General features: G+C 40.9%; 1 protein-coding gene across 3 annotated transcripts in view; it reads right to left on the bottom strand.

Annotated features, from left to right (window-relative positions):
- RCL1 (RNA terminal phosphate cyclase like 1) overlaps positions 1–15,945 on the bottom strand; it is an 88,856-nt gene that overhangs the window by 16,861 nt on the left and 56,050 nt on the right. For all 3 annotated transcript variants that reach the window (XM_043486869.1, XM_043486868.1, XM_043486870.1), the window contains 3 exons: positions 15,344–15,418; positions 14,276–14,400; positions 728–853 (listed from right to left, as the gene is read on the bottom strand). In XM_043486869.1, coding sequence (XP_043342804.1) covers positions 728–853; positions 14,276–14,400; positions 15,344–15,418 — 326 coding nt within the window. The remainder of the gene's footprint in view (positions 1–727; positions 854–14,275; positions 14,401–15,343; positions 15,419–15,945) is intronic.

Genomic DNA, 15,945 nt, shown 5'->3' with positions numbered 1-15,945 from the left:
AATGGCTCAGCAAAAACAGAGAAAACTCGCATACAAGGAAAGCATATTTGGCAAAATAATCTCTACCTACAAGTAAGAAAAATATACACGTATACACTGTATTATCCTTCCAACTTTTCTGTACATGTAATATTTTCATAATAAAAAATCAGTGGTTTCTAAATATATAACAAAAGCCTAAAACAGATATTTTCATTACATAGATCATCATTATCAACTTTTTTTATGTTCTAATGTGAGGTTTTCCACAAAGGCTCTAACTAAACCAAATTAAAATCTGTAATAACAAGTTTCTCTGGCTCTAAGGGTGTCGTTCCCCTTGATGGAGAGAGAAGCCAACTGGCACTTAGACCAACAAAGGATTTTTTTCCCTAAATTATTATTTACTCAGGGTGGGAGAACTTTGTTTACTTTACTTTATAGTGGGAACAGAGGGCAGATGGGATTTAAAGCTGGAGGCACTGTTTATTAATAGCTGGGTTTTAATTCCCTGAGGCTGGTATCTCAAACCCTCATCACCCAGCCCTGGGCATGGTGATGTTTTCCATGTGATAGGTGTACTGGTGGTGACAATGGCAGTAAGTCAGAAGGAAAAAAAATGTGAATCACTCTTCCTCTGGCTGCCCAACCTCAGAGCTGGCAGCTTAAGCGTCAATCAGAGACCAGGTGTATGAAAAATGCTTAGGAAGGCTGCAGAATTAGGCTCCCAAAATGCACAGACACTTACTTCCCAGAGTTGATGCCTTTCATGTGGTCTGTGTAAATATAGATATCGGGTATAAACTTGTTGAGGATGCTCCTTGCAGAATCCACAATCCGGTTTGCCATCTGAGGTGATACACGTACTGAATACCTGCAACTTGGAGTTAAGGGTGTCATTCTGCTTGGACTCCACAGCGGAGAAAAGTCAGTCATAAAGCTAGCAAATATTTGTGGTACTGCCATAACAAAATGATGCTTCTAATTTCATTCTATTGTCCACTTGTATTTAATTACCTTACTTTGTAGTATCATAACTCAATTTTTACATTATTATTTTTATTATTATATAATTTTTGTATTGTTATAAGTCCTTGATGAAAAACATCCAAACAGTATAGACACTTGAAAAGTATAAAATAAAAGCTGCCAACCCTGCTCTAGACTGTCTAGCCATTCCCTCTCTCCTAGAAATGGTTCACCTCAATTTTGGAACAAGTAAAGGCAATTGCCCCCCTGTATGGCATGAGCCAGACTCCCTTTGAAGTATTCTCTGAAAATCCCCACTGCTGTTACCATTAAGCCTTTCTGTTAGAAACCTAAGACCAGGACAGACACCCCACTGGGACTGACCTGGGCCCCTGGGTGAATCCACCCCCACAGTATGCTGACAAAAGAAGCAGAAAAAACCTTAGTAAAAGAACATAGTGGGGCTGTCTAAGAAGGTCTAAACAGGTTTTCAACTGAAGAGCCTATTTTCAATTATTTAAGTGTCGACAATGCTATTTATGGATGATATAGGCTCCTTGCAACTGCTACCTAATGGCCCAAATAGTGATAATTAGCACTTTTACAAAGGACAGCCTCAGAAAGGAAAGGAAAGATATTGGCAACTCAAATCAACTCAAATTAAAAGAGTGCTGCCTGAGGAACTAGAAACTACTGCCTCAAATTAAACTTTATTACAGAGACTGGTTCTCCCCAAAGCAACCAACCAAGTAAAAAGTAAGTATGTACTAAGCACTTCCAATGTCCGATGTATGGTTAGGGGCTGGCTGTGCATGTGGAACGAGGGGCTAAAGAAACGAAGAAGTAACAACACATGATCTTCCCATTACTCTGATCCAAACCCCAGGCACAAGGTCCAACAGGGAAAACCAGGTGTGTGGTCTCCCCAGCCCAGCCCAACTGTTCAAAAATTACTGTCAATAACACATTTAATTTTCATTCCAGCTGCAGAAACAAAAAGCAAAGCTTTTTGGCATCAAGCTCCCCTTTCTGACCCATCCTGGACAATCCACCAAAAGATGCAGCTCCCACGTGTGAGGAAGAAGCTCCCAGTAACTCCAGGCCCTCCCAGATCTTGAGATCAGACCCCTAGTCTTCTTGGTTCATCCCCAACCCAATACCACCATCCCGAGCTCCATGAACCGAAGTGTCCAAATCCCTCAGCCTGAGGTACCTGCCTCCATTCTTCCAACCTGGAGGTCCCCCCTCTCCTGAAATCCTCCAGGATGCCCCAACTGTGGTCTGTACTTGAACTTACCACACGTCTCCCTTCATATACACTCAGGCCGTCCTTGCTCTCCGATAACACTGCATGCTTCATAACGAAAGGGGCTCTACCTCTGTATCCCTCACAAGTCTCTCATACACTACTTTTGTACTCAGAAATATTCGATAAATATTTGACTTGACTCAAAGGACAAACCCGAAATGAGGAAAGAGTAAAGAGGGATTTTTCAATACACACACACACACAGCCAGTTACATCACCACCTATTCTGTCCAGAACGTACTTTTGACCAGAGGCAGCTTCGACAAACAGTCCCAGGTCTCATACCCTTTGGACCAGGAGGGTGCTGTCCCTCTGAGGCCTGAAGCTGCCTGCATTCTGCAGGAAAATACAGATGTCACTATCCTGACACATAATCCCATGGTGCTCGTGGCTTTCAAAGTTCTTTCAGGTACATGATCATCTTATTTTATGCTCACAGTAACCTTGAGGTAAGGCCATGGGTTTCTGCTTCAGGGCTCTCACTGAGGACAACTGAATCACAGAACCAAGATTCAAAATTAAACAGATGCAACTTCCCAAAGGCAACCTCCTTCCCCCATCCCTCCAGGGATGTGGAAACTCGGTAGGTCAAAGTGCTAATCAGGGCCAATGGAAGTGTGTACTAGAATTCAAGCACTGGAGAAATGAAGGAAAGGAACTTTAAAGCCAGCTGCGTCCCAAAGTCATTATAGAGCTCTCTGGCTTGGTATGGAGGTCCTACCAAGACTAGCTAAGAGTTCTAGAATCAGACTATCTGTGTTAAGTCCCAGCTCCAGCAAACTGCATCATTCTGGAACCAATGTGCTATTCTTGGTGCTTCCAGCTTTGCACAGTGGTGGTATCATAGTCAATGAGCTTTATCCAAGGTGTGATTATTGCTTCTTGAAAACCTGGTGCCTCTGCATCCTCACTGTTGCAAAAATAATAATCATAATACTCTCCTTCAGAAGGTCTGGAAGCTCAATTGAAACAATGCATGTCAGGTGCTCAGCCATGCCCTGTGTGTAGTCAGAGCCCAGTGAATGTCAACTACTGCTTTTCCTACTGGTAGTCCAAGGTTCAAATCCCAAAGCAGAGGTTCTTTCCTCTTAGGAGTAAGAGACCTCTCTGAGAATCTGATAAAAGCCATGAACCCTGTCTCAAGAAACACGTGAACACACAATTTTGCAGACCATTTCAGGGGCCTTTTATGACTACCATACTAAGAACTCATATCCAAGAAAGACAAGTTCATGACTACAAGGCATATGGAACTCCTACCCTTCACCCTCCCTGGTGTTACAAGTCAGAGAAGGCTAAGGAGTGAGGGTGTGTGTGAACACAAAGAAAGAGACTGACTCTCTAAGTACCCTCCTTACAGTTAAGAGAAAGGAAACCAGATCGTCCAACAAACTCCACCCCACGCCCCTCTCCTGCCTCCACCCCAGCTTCTTGTCTTGACTCTTATACATCCAATTATGAACTACTGGGACAGCATCACAAAACTGAAAGACAGTGTTTCTTTCTCTCTCAGGCAGTGGGGAGAATGAGAGTGGGTGGCAGTAAATAAAAGGCAACCACACTGTCCAGTCACAGCTGCTGGCAGGAACACCACCAGCTCCCTCCCAGGCCCTGGCCAGTCAGAGATGCACTCTGTAGGGATGGGGGTGGCGGGGGAGGGGGAATAGTTAAAACCACAAACACATACAAGAGAATGGGACTATTTCTCCCAGCTCGAGCCCTCCTATGGGGAATATAACCTCCAAGCTCAGCCTGACTGTTAACCAGCCTTGCAAGTAACAAATTCCAGCTAAAGCTTTTTCCAAAGGCAGCTCTTTTCTCCCAGGCTCCAAAGCTGGCCAAGAAGGTGATCTCAATTCAAATCCACATTCCTTTGGGTATCTGTGAAATGAGCAGCTTTGCAGACCAGCAGCTGGAATGTCTGGTTTGCAGACAGGGATCTGGGCAAGGGCGCTGTGTCGACTTTCCTGGGGAGTTTAGAGGAAGGACTAGAGCTGGGGCTAGATGGGGGAAGGCACAGGTGTCCTATCCCCAGCCTCAAGGAGGGGGAACCGCCTGGGACCTCACCAGCATCCTTCTGGCTCAGAGCCTACACAGGGAAGGTTCGAAGAACACCAGAAAAAAGCAGGGGAGGAACAAGGTTACATCCCAGATGCCTAGGGTACAACAGCTGCTTCAGCTTTTATGTAAAACCCTGTACAATCCCAGAGCTTTCCCTGTTTCCTGGCATCTTCATCAAAGGCATCAAAAAACTCACGAGGCTTTTGTACACCTGGTACACAGCACATGTGAGACCCTAGTGTAACAGCCTCCATGCAACCCGTGTTGTTGCCACAAGACTGTGGTAAACAAAGAGCGCACACACTGGAAATCACATTTCCAAACTAGAGAGAACGGACTCCAAGCAGAGTTCACTGCCTTGACACAGCACCGGAGAAACAAATCTCTAAATAGAAAAAACAAACTGAAATAGTTCTGAAAGTGTGTAGGACTCTGTGTACGAGGCCATTAACCACAACATTTTTGGCAACAGTGAAGAACAGAAGACATCGCAATGGCCATCAACAGGGTTTAACCTGGAATTTGAACACAGTGAAATTCATTGTTAAGGAGAATGAGGTCAAGCTATTAGTAACTAGGGGGGCTTCCCTGATGGCTGAGGCGGTAAAGTATCCACCTGCAACGCAGTAGACCCCAGTTCAATTCCTTCGTCGGGAAGATCCCCTGGAGAAGGGAATGGCAACCCACTCCAATAATGTTGCCTAGAGAATCCCATGGAGAGAGGAGCCTGGCTGGCTACAATCCATGGGGTCGCAAAGAGTTGGACACCACTGAACGACTAAACATGCACATAAGTAACTAACATGCATCAAGCAAATCAGGTATCTTTAGTTTTTAAAAAGAAAACCCACCTACTAGCATCACCAGGCTTCCCAGGTGGCACCAGTGGTAAAGAATCTATTTGCCAATGCAGGAAACATAAAAGACACAAGTTCAATCCCCAGGTCGGGAAGATCCCCTGTGAGGAGGAAATGGCAACCCACTCCAGTATTCTTGCCTGGAGAATCCTATGGACAGAGGAGCCTGACTGGCTACGGTCCACAGAGTTGCAAGGAGACAGACAGAACTGAAGCGACTTAGCACACACTTGTATCACATTTCCATTCCTCTATAACCGGTTTCTATCTCCTCAGAGTCGGAGAATATGAGAGTCAACTATCACCTTCAGACGTCAATGTAAGCATCCATCAACCTGGGGGTTCCCTGGGAAAGGTACCATTTCTCCTCCACCAGCCATTCTCCCCCTGCACACACAAGTCTTGGCCCATGGTTGGGCCCAAGGACAGCCCTGCAGAGAACAGACATTAATCCAGGGAAGCGCTATTACAAGTTCCTCTGTTTTTGATGATTCCTCAAAAGAACTTGAGGCAGCAACCCAAGTTTGATCTTTTATCTCAACAACAGCTCTCTCTGTCCTGTGGCTCTGCAATCCACCCTACATTCTGCCCTCACTACTCACTATGCAATATAGTCAACACCTCTGAAAAGCCAATCCATTCTACAGTTCTTTTCCTCCAAGTAAGACCACCCCAAAACCTGAAAAATACAAAACTTGACTCTAAAGCCCTATCACCCCTAGAAGCACACATCCTTTCTACTCATATCAAATCCTCACCAGGAAAGCCATTATCCAACCCCATCCAGCCCCCCACCTCCAACACTTGCCCTTACCATGATCTTGTTGGCACCTAGAATTCTACCACACTTAACATCTGAAACCCCGAAATACAACTCCCTAAACACAATGTCATGTTCTTCTACACAACACACACATCTATCTCCATTAAAACTATAAAAAAAAAAAAAAAACTGTGAAGGTTTCTAACCCCATGACCATGTGCTTTCTCCAGGCCAGCAGCCTCTGCTGCATTCCCCAGTAAGGAGTGCACCAGCCGTCACTCTAATGATACACTCACCCATACGCCCTGTAATCCACCCTTCTGCACATCTCACTCACCTGGTCGAGCCACACCCAGTCCTGCATGAAGATGGCCCTCCTGCCTCCTCCACTCCTCCTTCTAGGCTGCCAACTGCTGCTGGGCTAGCCACACACCACGCAGCTAGCACCATGAAAACACCTCACTTCAACTGAGCCCTTACTGCAGTCCCACAGCCTTTTTCTTATCCTGAGTTACTATGCCCCGCTGGACACACCCCTCACAATGCCTAAGTGGCCCATACCTTCGCCACCCTTGTCACATTCCCTTATCACACCCCTGCCAGTCCCCTCATCCTGGAACCCATGCTAACTCAGTAAAAATTGAAAATGCCTCTTTCCGATTATCATCAGGATGCTCCATCTAGAGCCATTCTTACCATACACCTGCATTTTCAATCCATCTCCTCTTAAATAATAATAATAGAAACAAGAGCAGCCACCATTTACCAAATACTTACTTATACAAGCCCAGTGTCTCGTACTATACATCTATTACTCACTTAAACTTCATTAGAGCCTGGCGGACTAATGGAGTCACAGTCAGACAAGACTGAGCACGGCACAGCACCAACAGCCCCCCACAGCAGTCATAAACGGGCCCAATGATAAATGTGTCAACCAAAGTTTGGGCCCCAAATCACAACATCGGTGAATGGCAAAGCCAAAATGAGAACCCACATCTGTCTGACTCTAGCACCTGTGCTTTAGCTTTAATCACCTTGTTACCTTGCTTTGTCAGTCTCCCTCTCTCACGTATAAATCTACTTAACCTACAAAAATACTCAAATCATCAATCTTTTTGTTAAAGAGAGGGGATGTTCTCAATTCTTTTCCTCAAGTTATCACCATATCTTTCTTTCCATTCTCTTTCCTGTCAAAGTTCTTGAAAGAGTAGCTTCTGCTTACCACCATTTCCCCCCATCGCTCTGCAGCCCAGAACTGGTTATCTGGCCTCTGACTCCAACACCCTCTGGAAAGAGCCCTCGGGGTTATCAGTGGCAGCCTCCTGTGAGTCCCTCGGCTTGGCCTAATGCTTACTCCTCTGGGCCCTTGAAGGTACTGACTTGGCTTCTAATAAGCTGCATTTTCTTTTCTCTCTCTTGCTTTTTAAGAAAACAACTATTTGCAATTTATTCATAAACAAAGAGTCAATACCTTGATACATAGAGACTTCCCCTCATCAACTTCCCTTTACCAGTTTGTATAGGAAAAGCAGAATAAATGGTTGACTCTTATTATCGATTTTCAAAAGAATGGGCTGATTTCCAAAGATGCTCAATACAGATTTTTTTTTTAAAGTATCATAATAAATTTGTGGATGTAACCTTATTTAATGTGTAATCAATCGATCTGTAGTTATTTTTATTGGTAGTTCAATTGTCCCATCTTTGGCTAGTAGGAGACACTTCAAGTTGGCTTCTATGTCCATTTGACATTACTTTGGTAGCCTTTGACAGCTTCCTCAATGTCTGAGAATTTTGCTAGATACTGTCAAATTCTTAATCATAGTAGTCACATTGTCTTGTGTTCTCACCAACCTTTCATCATAATATGATGTTAAGCTTTAGTTTCTTTACCAATCTAGCTAGTGAGAGATGGCATCTCAGTGTAGTTTTAATTTATTTATTTTTAATGAAGGATCACTGATTTCTTTATTCCCCATTCAACTCTGATTTTCCCTAGTCTCCCTTCCTGGAAGAACCTACTTTGCTTTCTGCTTTCAAATCTTAGTGACCTTTCAGGGTCCCACCCTCTTCTCTTTGCCTTCTACAAGGTGGCTGATGCCACAACCATCCATTTCTAGCTTTCCTTGTCCCTGAATTCCACATTTCCTAAGAGGTTCTGCATTCCCAATTTCTCAGTCCTTTCTGGACTTATCCATGTACTTACCTGGAATAAAACCCAACAGGAATAAAACTAAACTTATTTTCACTGCCAACCACATGGCCACACCCCACCCCAAACATTTGCAGCTTCCATCTGAACAAATATGTCTATTCAGGGGCATAAGTGAGAAGCATCAAAATCATACGCAAGGACTCCCTATTCCTCTAGCACAGACCCAGGTGATCACTGAATCCTATCCATTCTGCCTCTAGGAGACCTCCAAAAACTAGCAGTCCTCATCCGTCCCCAAGCCACGACCGTCACCAGCTCTCTTTAGGGCATTATAATTCCCTACTATCTCTGCCTCTAAATGAGTGCAGTGAAGAGGTGCTTTTGTTTTGTTTTGTTTTGCAACTCGTATCTACCAAAATTTATACAATGAGCCAAAAACAGCCAAAAGTTCTTTCTGTACCACCAGAGTTATTTGGTTAATGTGCAAATTCTCTCTCCAAAAGAAAATTACTGATTCTGAAAGACGGTCAATTCCTCAGCACAGCCTCCAGTCTTCACAGGCTCCTGCTCTCACTTTTTGTCCCATTTTCCACTACCAAACATCCTTGACTGACCTGCATTCAGGCCACACCACATTGCCTGCCACTCCCCAGAATGGATGTGCACTGTTCCCCCCACACAGGCCCACATTTCTGTCTGCAGCATTCCTCCTTCTTTGTCCCACTTTACAGGCCTCTATTCTTCAAGCTCAGTCCAAATGCCCTGTCCTCTCTATAGGAAAAAGCAGAGGTTAAAGGCTTGGGCCCACAGAGACAGGGTTCAAATCCCAGCTCTACCATTACTAGCAATGTTATATGGGAGCAAATTTCTTAAGCGTTTGAAGCCTCAGTTTCTACATCCACAAAATACGATGGAAGTGAATTCAGACTCACTTTGAGGTTAAGAATAAAGCATATAAAATATAAATGTATTAAACTCCACAATCAAAAGACATAGAGTGGCAAAATGGATAAAAGAAGATCCAACAAGAGACAAATGAAAATGAAAACAGAACATACCAAAATTTATGGAATACAGCAAAAGAAGTACTAAGAAATTTTATACTGATAAGTGCTAATATTCTTTCTATGAAAGGAAGATCTCAAAACAGCCTAACTTTACACTAGAAAAAGAAACCAAACTCAAAGTTGGCAGATTAGACATAAATAAAATAGTAAAATAGAAAAAAAATTAATGAAATAGTAGATTTTTTTTGGAAAGATAAAAACAAACAAACCTTTAGCTAGACTAAGACAAGACAAGACTCAAGTAAGTAAAATCAGAAATGAAAGGAAACACTACAGTTGATGCCACAGAAATTGGAAAAGATGATGAAGGACTATTATAAATGACTATATGTTGATAAACTGGACAACTGAGAAGAAACAAACTCCTATACACCTAAAAACTTTCAAGTCTGAATCAAGAACAGAGAGCTTGAACAGATTAGTTACATGTAAAGAGATTAAACCAGTAATCAGAAAGGTTCCCAACAAAGAACAGCCCACAACCAGGCGGCTTCAGCAGATGAATCTAATGGTAAATCCTACCAAACGTTCAAAGGAGAACTAATATCAGTTTAAACTTCTAAAAAAAAAATCTAACAGGAAATACTTCCAAACTCATTTTATGAGATTAGGATCACCAAAGCCAAAGGCAATACAAGAAAACCGCAGGCCAATATATCTGACAAACATGGATGCAGAAAACCTCAAAAACATGAAGAAACTGAGTTCATCAGCATATTAAAAGGGTCATACAACATGACACAGTGGTATTTATCCCTGAGATGCAAGAATGGTTCAACATATGCAAATCAAACAATATGATACATCACATTAACAGAACAAAGGATAAGAATCACACCATTTTCTCAATAGCTGCAGAAAAAGCATTTGACAAAAAACACTCTTTCATGATTAAAAAAAAACCTCTCAACAAATTAAGCATGGAAGCAACTTACCGCAACACAATAAAGGCCGTATATAAAAAGCCCAATGCTAACATTATTTTTAATGGTGAAAAACTGAAAGCTTTTCCTATAAAATTCAGAATAAAGTAAAGATAGACACCCACGCTTGCCATTTCTATTCAGCATAGTACTAGAAGTCCTAGCCAGAGTAATTAAGTAAGAAAAAGAAAATGCATTCAAATGGAAATGGAAAAAGTAAAATTATCTCTTTTTGCAGAAGTCAATCTTATATGTAGAAATCCTAAAGAACAGCATCCAAAAAACAAAAACTATTAGAATAAATGAATTCAATATAGTTGCATGATACAAAATCACCATACAAAAATCAGTTGAGTTTCTACACACTAACAACAAAACTACCCACAAAAAAAATCAAAGAAACAATCCTATTTACAATAGCATTTAAAACAACCTAAATTCTTAGAAATAAACTTCACCAAGGAAGTGAAAGACCTACACACTAAAAACTACAAAACGCTGATAAAAGACATTTTAAAAGACTTTAGAGGAAAAGACAGTCCATGTTCAAAGACTGGAAAAATTAATATTGTTAAAATGTCCATACTTTCCAAAGCAATCTGTAGATTCAAGGCAATCACTATCAAAATCTCACATTTATTTTTAATAAAAATGGGAAAAAAATAAACCTAAGATTTATATGAAACCACAAAGGACTCCAAATAGCCAAAGAATTCTGAGCAAGCAGAACAAAGCTGAAGGCATCACAGGTCCTGATACCAAAATATGTTACAAAGCTACCAAAATCAAAACAGTGTAGTACTAACATAAAAAAAAAAAGACAACAGAACAGAGAGACCAGAAATAAACCTACGCATATCTAGTCACTTGACCTTCAACTAGGTTGCCAAGAATATACAATGGGGAAAGGATATCCTCTTCAATTAACACTGTTGGGAAAACAATACGTATATGCAAAAGAATGATACAGGATTCTTATTTCACACCACGTACAAAAATAAACTCAAACTGAATTAAAGACAAAAGTAAGACTTGAAACTGTAAAACTCTGAGAAGAAAACAGTGAGGAAGATTTTTAGCTTCAGCAATGATTTCTTGAATACCAAAAAGGAAAAAAAAAAAGGAGGCAAAATAAACAACAAAGTGAAAACACAACCTATGTAATAAGAGAAAATGTCTGAAATTCATATGATTAACACTCAAAAGATACAGAACGCCTTGTCTTACAATTTAGTAGCAAAGTGAACAAACAAACAACTCTACTTAAAAATGGGCAAAGGGCTTGAATAGACACTTCTCCCAAAAAGACATACAAATGGCAAACTAAAACATGGAAAGGCACTCAATAATCACTAATCACCAAGGAACAACAAATTAAAACTACACTGAGATATCACCTCACCTCGTTTGGATAGTGATTATCAAAAAATAAATAAATAAGTAAGAAGTGTTGGTGAGGGTATGGAGAAAAGGGAGTCCTTGTACCTGCTAGTGGGAACATGCACTGGTGAAGCCACTATGGAAAACAGTATGGTGATTCCTTGAGAAATTAAAAACAGAACTACCATCTGATCCAGCAATCCCACTTCTGGATATGTATCTAAAGAAACTTAAATTAGGATCTCAAAGAAATATACATGGATTCCTATATTCTTTTCAGCATTATTTACAATAGCCAAGGTATAAAAGCAACCTAAATGTCTACCAACAGGCAAATGGATAAAGAAAATGTGGTATATGGATACAATAATGTTATCCATCCTCAAAAAAGGAAATGTTATCATTTGTAACAACATGGGTGAACCTGGAGGATATTATGCTAAATGAAATAAACCAGAAACATAAGAACAAATACTACATGATCCCATTTATATGAGGAATCTAAATAAGCCCTAGACACTTATTATACACTGTAATGCCTACATTGCATACTTAAACTTTGCTAAGAGGGTAAATCTTAAGTATTCTTATCACAAAAAATGTAAAATAATAAAGAGGATGAAAAGAAACTTCTGGATGTGATAGAAATGTTTATGGCACTGATTGGGTTGATGGTTTCACAGGTGTGTGTGTGTGTGTGTGTATACACCTCCAGACTCATCAAGTTGTAAACATTAAATATATACAGTTTTTTTGTATGTCAACCACATCTCAATAGTTTAAAAAATAAATTAAGTATATAAACTATCATAGTGCAGAGTAAGCAATTACTAAATGGTAGATATTATTCATTATTACTCAATTCTCTCACATCTTCCAGACAAATATGCCACTCTACTCTTAGTTCCTCCAACCCACTGAACATCATCTACATCACTTTATACATTATAGCAGCATTATGTATCTATACATTCATTTCCTTCACCAGACGATGAGCTCTTCTGAAGCAGGGACTGCAGTGCATTGGTGGTCCTAAAATCAAAGCCCTCAAGAGAGTGTCACAAACAGTGGAACTGTTTGCTTAAGTGTTAACTGAAAAAAAATAAGTGAATCAATCAGTCAATATAGTTATGATGAGGCAGATAATAAAATATCCTATCTCAGCCAATAATTATAAGTTCACTGTTAAGATTTTCCCAAGACTGTTGTCTGGAGTGAGAAGCTTAGGAAGCATCACCACAAACAAAGCTAGTGGAGGTGATAGTATTCAAGTTGAGCTATTCCAAATCCTAAAAGATGATGCTGTTAAAGCTGCACTCAATATGTCAGCAAATATGGAAAACTCAGCAGTGGCCACAGGACTGGACAAAGGTCAGTTTTCATTCCAATCCCAAAGAAGGGCAATGCCAAAGAATGTTCAAACTACCATCCAATTGCACTCATCTCACACCCTAGCGAAGTAATACTCAAAATTCTCCGAGCCAGGCTTTAAAAGTACGTGAACCAAGAACTTCCGGATGTTCAAGCTGGATTTATAAAAGGGAGAGGAACATAAGATCAAATTGCCAACATCCGTTGGATCATATAAAAAGCAAAAGAATTCCAGAAAAATATCTACTTCTGCTCTATTGATTATGCCAAAGACTTTGATTGTGTAAATCACAACAAACTGTGGAAAATTCTTAAAGAGATGAGAATACCAGACCACCTTACCTGCCTCCTGAGAAATCTATATGCAGGTCAAGAAGCAACAGTTAGAACTGGGCATGGAAGAATGGACTGGTTTGAAATTGGGAAAGGAGTATGTCAAGGCTGTATATTGTCACCCTGCTTATTTAAGTTGTATGCAGAGTACATCGTGCAAAATGCCAGGCTGGATGAAACACAAGCTGGAATCAAGGTTGCAGGGAGAAATATCAATAACCTCCAACATGCAGATGATACCACCCTTATGGAAGAAAGTGAAGAGGAAATGACGAGCCTCTTGATGCAAGTGAAAGAGGACAATGAAAAAGCTGGTTTAAAACTCAACATTTAAAAAATGAAGATCATGGCATCTGGTCCCATCACTTCATGGCAAACAGATGAGGAAACAATGAAAACAGTGACAGACTTCACTTTCTTCGGCTCCAAAATCACTGCAGATGGTGACTATAGCCATGAAATTAAAAGACGCTTGCTCCTTGTAAGAAAAGCTATGACCAACCTAGACAGCATATTAAAAAGCGAGACATTACTTCGCCGACAAAGGTTCATCTAGTCAAAGCTATGGTTTTTCCAGTAGTCATATATGGATGTGAGAGTTGGACTATAAAGAAAGCTGAAGAACTGGTGCTTTTGAACTGTGGTGTTGGAGGAGATTCTTGAGAGTCCCTTGGACATCACGGAGATCCAACCAGTCAATACTGAAGGAAATCAGTCCTGGATATTCATTGGAAGGACTGATGCTGAAGCTGAAACTCCAATACTTTGGCCATCTGATGTGAAGAACTGACTCATTTGAAAAGACCCTGATGCTGGGAAAGACTGAAGGCAGGAGGAGAAGGGGACCACAGAGGATGAGATGGTTGGATGGTATCATCGACTCGATGGACATGAGTTTGAGCAAGCTCCAGGAATTGGTAACAGGAAGGCCTGGCGTGCTGTAATCCATGGTGTCATAAAGAGTCAGACACAACTGAGCAACTGAACTGAACTGGTTGTCTGAAATGTAAATAACCCTGGGAAGAAGTAAACTGTTATGAGTCATTCTTATCTTACTGAGGCAAAGAAAAAAATGTAAGAAATCTGAAGCGAGTGCAAAGGATACGCCGTTCCTCTGATACGTTTGATCTTTCCTGGATCTATGAGTTGAATAGGCTTCAGGACCTTCCTCACAGGACATGAAAAAAACACTTCACCTCCTCCTCCAGGAGGCATTCCCCGTCGTACAACCTGTAGGCATAATGAAAAAGAAGAGGTTGGGATTCAATAGAGTGGATGACACCCAGCCAGGCTGGTGTACACCAAGAATGAAAACCAACATTAGAATGCAGAAGGCTTTCATATCCAACTTGTCCATCTCTTCAAGATCAACAGCACCTAATGTTAGCTCCACAGGGGCACATGCTGAGCAAGGGGACCATGTGGTGTGTCAGAAAAAGCAGTAAACACCGACCCTACGTGTTCCAGTCAAAGCCAGAGAGGTCACTCCACCACCAGAACTTGTTTCCTCAACCTTAAAATGAGGGACTAGTCTAGCTCATCAGCTTACCCACTTCTTAACCACCAAGAACCCTTTTCTCCTCTTCTGGAATTAACTGGTCTATCAAAACTCTATGTTATTAAATAAAAATGAAGTAATTTCCCTTGTTTAAAAAACATCACTTCAAAAAGCGGAGATGCTCAACAGCTTAAGATATCCAGTGTTATCACACTGGATTGATATAATTCCCTTAAATAACAAACAAACAGATGCTTAAATTAGTTCAACTAGGTTTTCAAAGTAAAGTACTAAAAAGTCTCAGGGACATTCAGACTGGTAGGCTCTGGACACAAATTAAAATAAATGATCTCGATCAGAGAGGTAGCATGGTCAGAATCCCAGCTCCGTGACTTATTGGCTAAGTTGTTATGAGTCAAGGAGTTAATGTATGTAGAATGCTGACAACATCTACTACCACTAAATAAGTGCAATATATCCATTACTCTTGTCATTACTAAAGGGACCCTTTCAGCTCAAAGTCTGCAATGCTAGGTTCAAGAATCCTGTGGGTCTTCTTATAATGGTGACTTCAAATGTGACACACACACACACTGAGCCATACAGCTCCTCCAGTGAGTTGGTAAGAAAATATTTCATACTGATTTATGCCACCAACAATCTGGACATTCGTACCTTTAATTCAAAAGATTCACCATCAATCCCAAACTGTTTCAGTAGAGGGAGTGCTGTTGCCTTTAGAACATCAACCTGTAGAATAATTTCAGGAAAAAAAAAGTTTAGTTAAACCTTGAGATGGAAAGAAGAATCCACAAAGCAGGTTAAGGCTTAGCCTCCAGGTAGATGAAGCAGTCTGGTAAAGAGAAAAGAGGCTGGCTTACAACTGAAGGCATGGGTTGGCTCTGCTCTTGACTATAGACTACGATTTTATAAGCCACTGGCTTCTCTGAGCCCCTTTTCCACATTTATAGTTTTACCCACCTACGTTATGAGTCATCATGAGCATCACATGCTACCATGCAAAAAGCACCAAGAAACTGCTGGGCTCATACAGAAAACAAACTGAGACCTCAGCTCATTCTTACAAGTATAAACACTAAGCAAAAAAATGGCCTGTTTAAGTGTTCTTTATTTATTATGACTATTTCATGTTTAGAGTTGGTGGCACTCCAGGCTAAAGTGAATCAACTATTCAACCTAACAGTTCTACGTAAGAAAGCTGCTGACACCCACACACAGGCAGTTAAAGGTGGTGGTGATTCTACAAGGCAGTGGGG

This window comes from Cervus canadensis, chromosome 14 (genome assembly GCF_019320065.1).
Source record: "Cervus canadensis isolate Bull #8, Minnesota chromosome 14, ASM1932006v1, whole genome shotgun sequence".
NCBI lineage: Eukaryota > Metazoa > Chordata > Mammalia > Artiodactyla > Cervidae > Cervus > Cervus canadensis.
This window is presented reverse-complemented; position numbering and strand designations above follow the sequence as displayed.